Here is a 6,813-nt window from a genome sequence, read left to right as displayed (position 1 = left end):
GTGGTCATTTCTTAATGCGCAATAATAAACTCGGCACTCTAAAGCACCCGAGAGCGTTTTTTTCGATGCCAACCTAACCAGAGTGACGGGAGCGGCACAATTCAGAAAAAGTGCTCAGCTCGCCGAGAAAATGTGATTTAAGCAATAAAATTAAAAATGCTTATAAAACATAAACCAAACGTTGGAGGTGGTCATTTCTTAATGCGCAGTAATAAACTCGGCACTCTAAAGCACCCGAGAGCGTTTTTTTCGATGCCAACCTAACCAGAGTGACGGGAGCGGCACAATTCAGAAAAAAGTGCTCAGCTCGCCGAGAAAATGCGATTTAAGCAATAAAATTAAAAATGCTTATTAAACATAAACCAAACATTGGAGGTGGTCATTTCTTCATGCGCAGTGAATAACTCGGCACTCTAAAGCACCCGATAGCGTTTTTTTCGATGCCAACCTAACCAGAGTGACGGGAGCGGCACAATTCAGAAAAAGTGCTCAGCTCGCCGAGAAAATGCGATTTAAGCAATAAAGTTAAAAATGCTTATAAAACATAAACCAAACGTTGGAGGTGGTTGTTGTATATTTTGGGCTAACGCATGTTCCGTAGGGGGAAAACTCCGGGAGTGGGAGGGGCAGCTTCGGGGACGTTTAGTGTTGTGATGTACGGCCTGTGAACGGACGGTGTTGAAGAAATAAAGCAGTATTCATCACGTCGTTGCCCGAACCTTCCTTGCTACCTAAGAACCCGGAAAGTAGTAAGGACATAACAAAACTGGCGACGAGGACGTCTGGACTGACGCGTGTTGGCCGGATTCGTCTCGACGGGTGGAGTGGATTGGTGGACTGTGGCAACGTCGTGAGTAGTGTGGCGAAGAAAAAAAAAAAAAGAGTGGCCTGCTGAGGGGAGACGTCTGTAGGGCAAGCAGTGCCATACAAACAGGAACTTGTAATGGCCGGGATGATTGGCTCAATTGGTCCCTTTGACGAAAGTGTTGAACAATGGGGCTCGTATACTGAGCGTTTCGATTACTTCGCCATGGCTAATGATATAAAGGAGGAGAAGCTGGTGCCCACGTTTTTGAGTGTAATGGGGCCGAAAACGTTTACCTTGCTACGTGACCTACTGCAACCAGAAAAGCCCGGCAGTAAAACATACCGAGAAATAGTGGATGTACTGGCAAACCATCTTTCACCGAAACCCCTGGTAATCGCAGAAAGATTCCGATTTCACAGACGCAGCCAAGAAGAGGGCGAGTCGGTCACCCAGTTTGTGGCGGGCCTACGCAAGCTGGCTGAACACTGTGAGTTCCGGGATGTGTTAAATGACACTTTGAGAGACAGGCTGGTATGTGGACTTAGGAACGAGGCAGCACAGAAGAGATTACTCACAGAAAGTGACTTGACTTTGGAGAAGGCCATTAACATCAGTGTAACAATGGAAATGGCGAAAAAGGAGGCCCAGCAACTAAGTGCTACAGAAAGAGTGCACCAACTCAACAATGATAAACCGAACGCGCAAGGGCCATGTTTTCGCTGTGGTAGATCTGGACATCTTGCATCGACGTGCTGGTGCAAAGAGATGGACTGTCGTAACTGTGGAAAAAAAGGGCACATAGAGCGGGCGTGCCGAAGTAAACAGGACATGGACAAAAGCTCAAGGGCTGGGAACAGAAGTGACAATATGAAATATAAACAAAAAAGGCATGTGCGCACCGTTTGCCATGATGATGGAAGAAATAGTGATTCTTCGGAGGAAGAAGTGCCTGTAAATACTATACGAGCGATGAATGTAGGTGAGAGCTCAGATGGCTACTGGGCTGAACCCAAGTTGGAGGGACATGTGGTGAAAATGCAGATAGACACAGGATCAAAGGCATCACTAGTGTCACACAAGATCTACAGGAAACTCATGAGGCACCTTCCACTACGTCCATCAGACACAGTGTTTAAGGCATATACGGGACATCGAGTGCACATGGAAGGGATGACGGATGTGACTGTTCAGTACCATGGGCGGACAAAAAGGCTTCCCCTTTATGTGACCAAGGGAAATCATCCTGCCATAATGGGGCGTACATGGCTACAGGGAATCCGGCTGGACTGGCAAGCGATAAGGAAACTGTCACACAGTTCCTCTCCGCTACAAGAAATACTCGAGAAACACGGAGAGGTTTTCTGTGATGAATTAGGCAGCATGAAAGATATAACCGTTAAGTTACATGTCAAACCTGGTAGCAAGCCTGTGTTTATGAAAGCTAGACCAGTACCATACGCCATCCGATCCAAGGTAGAAGCTGACTTGGACGCCTTGGTCAAGAATGGGGTTTTGGAGCCGGTGACCATCAGTGAGTGGGCCACACCCATCGTTCCCGTACCAAAAAAAGATGGGGGAATTCGGACCTGTGGAGATTTCAAGGTAACACTTAACCCGGTGTTAGCAGCAGAGCAATATCCACTTCCCCTAATTGATGACTTGTTTGCTGGACTGAGTGGGGGACAAAAATTCAGTAAGGTAGATCTCAGTCAGGCTTACCTACAAATGCATGTAGAAAAAGAGTCACGTGAAATGTTGACCATTAACACACACAAGGGTCTCTTCAGATACTGCAGACTGCCGTTCGGCATCACGTCAGCCCCGGCACTTTTTCAGCGAGCGATGGATCAGATCCTTAGTGGGTTGCCTGGGGTACAGTGCTACCTTGACGATATCCTGTGCACTGGATCTACCGATGACGAGCACCTGCGCAACTTGGATGCTACCCTTCAAAGGCTGAAGGACTACGGCTTAAGAGTCCGTAAGGACAAATGTGACTTCTTCAAGCCATCTGTGGAATATCTGGGGCATGTGATCGATGCAGAAGGACTGCACACTGCACCATCAAAAGTGGCAGCTGTCGTGGACGCGCCCCCACCCCAAAACATCAGCCAGCTACGATCTTTCTTAGGTCTGCTGAACTATTACGGACGCTTCATCTCCAATCTGTCATCACTGCTTCAACCCCTGCACGAACTGTTACGCCGGGACAAAACGTGGAAGTGGACAGCCAGCTGTCAGGAGGCTTTTGAAAAGGCTAAAGGAGCGCTGACTACGTCCAAGGTCCTGACGCACTTCAACCCATCACTTCCACTGCAGCTCGCCTGTGACGCCTCTCCTTACGGAGTAGGGGCGATTCTCTCTCATGTCCTGCCGGGTGGTGAGGAAAAGCCAATCGCTTTTGCATCGAGGACATTGAACAAAACAGAGTCTAACTATGCTCAACTGGAACGAGAGGCACTGAGCATTGTTTTTGGAGTTAGGAAATTCCATCAATACTTATATGGGAGGAAGTTTACGCTCCTGACGGACCATCGGCCCCTCACCACCATCCTCGGTCCACACACTGGAATACCGTCTCTTGCTGCATGCCGACTGCAGAGGTGGGCTTTGTTGTTGTCGGCGCATGCATATGACATCAGGTATCGAAAATCAGACTTCCACTGCAATGCGGATGGCTTGTCCCGATTGCCCTTGCCTGTCACAAGGCCGGAGTCGGACACGGTGGACCTTTTCTACTTCAGGGAGGTGGAGAGAGCACCTGTCTCTGCGGTGCAGGTAAAAAGGGAAACTCGGAATGACCCGGAGTTATCTGCGGTCGTGGACATTGTCGTTAAGGGTCGATCTGCTGGCGATAATGCGAGTCTGACGCCTTTCCTCGGGAGGAGATTGCAACTGTCTGTCCAGTCTGGGTGTCTACTCTGGGGTAGGAGGGTGGTCATACCACGGTCACTTCGCTCAAAAGTGCTGCAGCAACTGCATTCGGGACACAGCGGAATAGTCCGAATGAAAGAAATAGCGAGAAGCTATTTTTGGTGGCCGAACATGGATCAACAAATTGAAGAGTTGGCCAAAAGCTGTCCATCATGCCACCGAGTCAGGAACAATCCTCCACTAGCGCCTCTTCACCCCTGGGAATTCCCACAAGGACCATGGCACCGGGTGCACATTGATTTTGCGGGACCAGTGGAGGACAGGATGTTCCTTATTGCTGTGGATGCACACAGCAAATGGCCAGAGGTGGCTATCATGAGATCAACCACTGCAGAAAAGACTATCGAAAAGTTAGGGGAACTGTTTAGTCGGTTTGGATCTCCTGCCCAGCTAGTCTCTGACAATGGACCCCAATTTGTCTCACAAGAAATGGCAGTGTTCCTGCAAGCTAACGGTGTCCAACACATTAAGTCGGCCCCCTACCACCCCGCAACAAATGGGCTTGCTGAGAGATTTGTTCAAACCATGAAGCATGCCTTGAAAACATCACAAGGACAAGGAACACTACATCAGAGACTGCACCACTTCCTACTAACCTATCGGAACAGTCCACATGCCACCACCAAGACATCTCCTGCTAGCCTGATGCTAAAGAGAGAATTGCGCACCACGTTTGACCTCTTGAAGCCCTCAGCAATGAAGGACATTGTCCAAGGTCAGCAGGAAAAACAGGTTAGGTGCAGAGGACAGGAGGGCAAAGGAAGAGTTTTCAAGCCAGGAGACTCTGTGTTGGCAAGGAACTACCGTGGCGAACCAAAGTGGATTCCTGCCACTGTTATTGCGCAAACGGGACCAGTATCTTATACTGTCCAAACGTCTGATGGTGTATGGAGAAGACATGTTGATCAACTCCTGCAGACTCAGTTAGGGCCAGCAGAGCTGTCCCTCAAAGATCTTCCTGATAGCTCTGCCCACGTCAAAACGCCGGTTCCCATACCCTCCCGAGTGCAGGACTCAATCACACTCGCGCCACCAGTCCCAGCTGAGGATGCGCATGAGACAGAGACTCTGACTTCTCCCTTTGCAGAAGCTCCTGCAACATGTTCACCATTGATCGACCGTGGAGCTGATCCTGTGCCCCCAGATAGGAGATATCCTATCAGAGAGCGGCGAGCTCCTGCGCGCTTGGACTTATAGGTTCGCGGTTGACCCGAGTTATGGGGATGTCTAGTTCTAGGTGCGTAATTCCGTGTTGTTCATGCATGTTCATGTAAGGGGGGAGGAGATGTTGTATATTTTGGGCTAACGCATGTTCCGTAGGGGGAAAACTCCGGGAGTGGGAGGGGCAGCTTCGGGGACGTTTAGTGTTGTGATGTACGGCCTGTGAACGGACGGTGTTGAAGAAATAAAGCAGTATTCATCACGTCGTTGCCCGAACCTTCCTTGCTACCTAAGAACCCGGAAAGTAGTAAGGACATAACAGTGGTCATTTCTTAATGCGCAGTAATAAACTCGGCACTCTAAAGCACCCGAGAGCGTTTTTTTCGATGCCAACCTAACCAGAGTGACGGGAGCGGCACAATTCAGAAAAAGTGCTCAGCTCGCCGAGAAAATGCGATTTAAGCAATAAAATTAAAAATGCTTATAAAACATAAACCAAACGTTGGAGGTGGTCATTTCTTCATGCGCAGTGAATAACTTGGCACTCTAAAGCACCCGAGAGCGTTTTTTTCGATGCCAACCTAACCAGAGTGACGGGAGCGGCACAATTCAGAAAAAGTGCTCAGCTCGCCGAGAAAATGCGATTTAAGCAATAAAATTAAAAATGCTTATAAAACATAAACCAAACGTTGGAAGTGGTCATTCCTTAATGCGCAGTAATAAACTCGGCACTCTAAAGCACCCGAGAGCGTTTTTTTCGATGCCAACCTAACCAGAGTGACGGGAGCGGCACAATTCAGAAAAAGTGCTCAGCTCGCCGAGAAAATGCGATTTAAGCAATAAAATTAAAAATGCTTATAAAACATAAACCAAACGTTGGAAGTGGTCATTTCTTCATGCGCAGTGATAAACTCGGCACTCTAAAGCACCCGAGAGCGTTTTTTTCGATGCCAACCTAACCAGAGTTACGGGAGCGGCACGATTCAGAAAAAGCGCTCAGCTCGCCGAGAAAATGCGATTTAAGCAATAAAATTAAAAATGCTTATAAAACATAAACCAAACGTTGGAGGTGGTCATTTCTTCATGCGCAGTAATAAACTCGGCATGCACTCTAAAGCACCCGAGAGCGGTTTTTTCGATGCCAACCTAACCAGAGTGACGGGAGCGGCACAATTCAGAAAAAGTGCTCAGCTCACCGAGAAAATGCGATTTAAGCAATAAAGTTAAAAATGCTTATTAAACATAAACCAAACGTTGGAGGTGGTCATTTCTTAATGCGCAGTGAATAACTCGGCACTCTAAAGCACCCGATAGCGTTTTTTTCGATGCCAACCTAACCAGAGTGACGGGAGCGGCACAATTCAGAAAAAGTGCTCAGCTCGCCGAGAAAATGCGATTTAAGCAATAAAACTAAAAATGCTTATAAAACATAAACCAAACGTTGGAGGTGGTCATTTCTTCATGCGCAGTGAATAACTCGGCACTCTAAAGCACCCGAGAGCGTTTTTTTCGATGCCAACCTAACCAGAGTGACGGGAGCGGCACAATTCAGAAAAAGCGCTCAGCTCGCCGAGAAAATGCGATTTAAGCAATAAATTTAAAAATGCTTATAAAACATAAACCAAACGTTGGAGATGGTCATTTCTTCATGCGCAGTGATAAACTCGGCACTCTAAAGCACCCGAGAGCGTTTTTTTCGATGCCAACCTAATCAGAGTGACGGGAGCGGCACAATTCAGAAAAAGTGCTCAGCTCGCCGAGAAAATGCGATTTAAGCAATAAAATTAAAAATGCTTATAAAACATAAACCAAAGGTTGGAGGTGGTCATTTCTTCATGCGCAGTGATAAACTCGGCACTCTAAAGCACCCGAGAGCGTTTTTTTCGATGCCAACCTAACCAGAGTGACGG

General features: G+C 47.8%; 1 protein-coding gene across 1 annotated transcript; it reads left to right on the top strand.

The window, feature by feature from the left end:
* The first annotated feature begins 566 nt into the window (after positions 1 to 566).
* Positions 567 to 5,165, top strand: LOC133155365 (uncharacterized protein K02A2.6-like). The gene has a single exon (XM_061280623.1). The coding sequence runs from the start codon at positions 944 to 946 to the stop codon at positions 4,937 to 4,939; it is 3,996 nt and encodes a 1,331-aa protein (XP_061136607.1). The 5' UTR covers positions 567 to 943; the 3' UTR covers positions 4,940 to 5,165.
* Positions 5,166 to 6,813: the final 1,648 nt, after the last annotated feature.

Source organism: Syngnathus typhle, linkage group LG1, assembly GCF_033458585.1.
Source record: "Syngnathus typhle isolate RoL2023-S1 ecotype Sweden linkage group LG1, RoL_Styp_1.0, whole genome shotgun sequence".
In the NCBI taxonomy this organism is placed as follows: domain Eukaryota; kingdom Metazoa; phylum Chordata; class Actinopteri; order Syngnathiformes; family Syngnathidae; genus Syngnathus; species Syngnathus typhle.
Note: the sequence above shows the minus strand (reverse complement) of the source record. Positions and strands in the feature narration are given on the sequence as shown.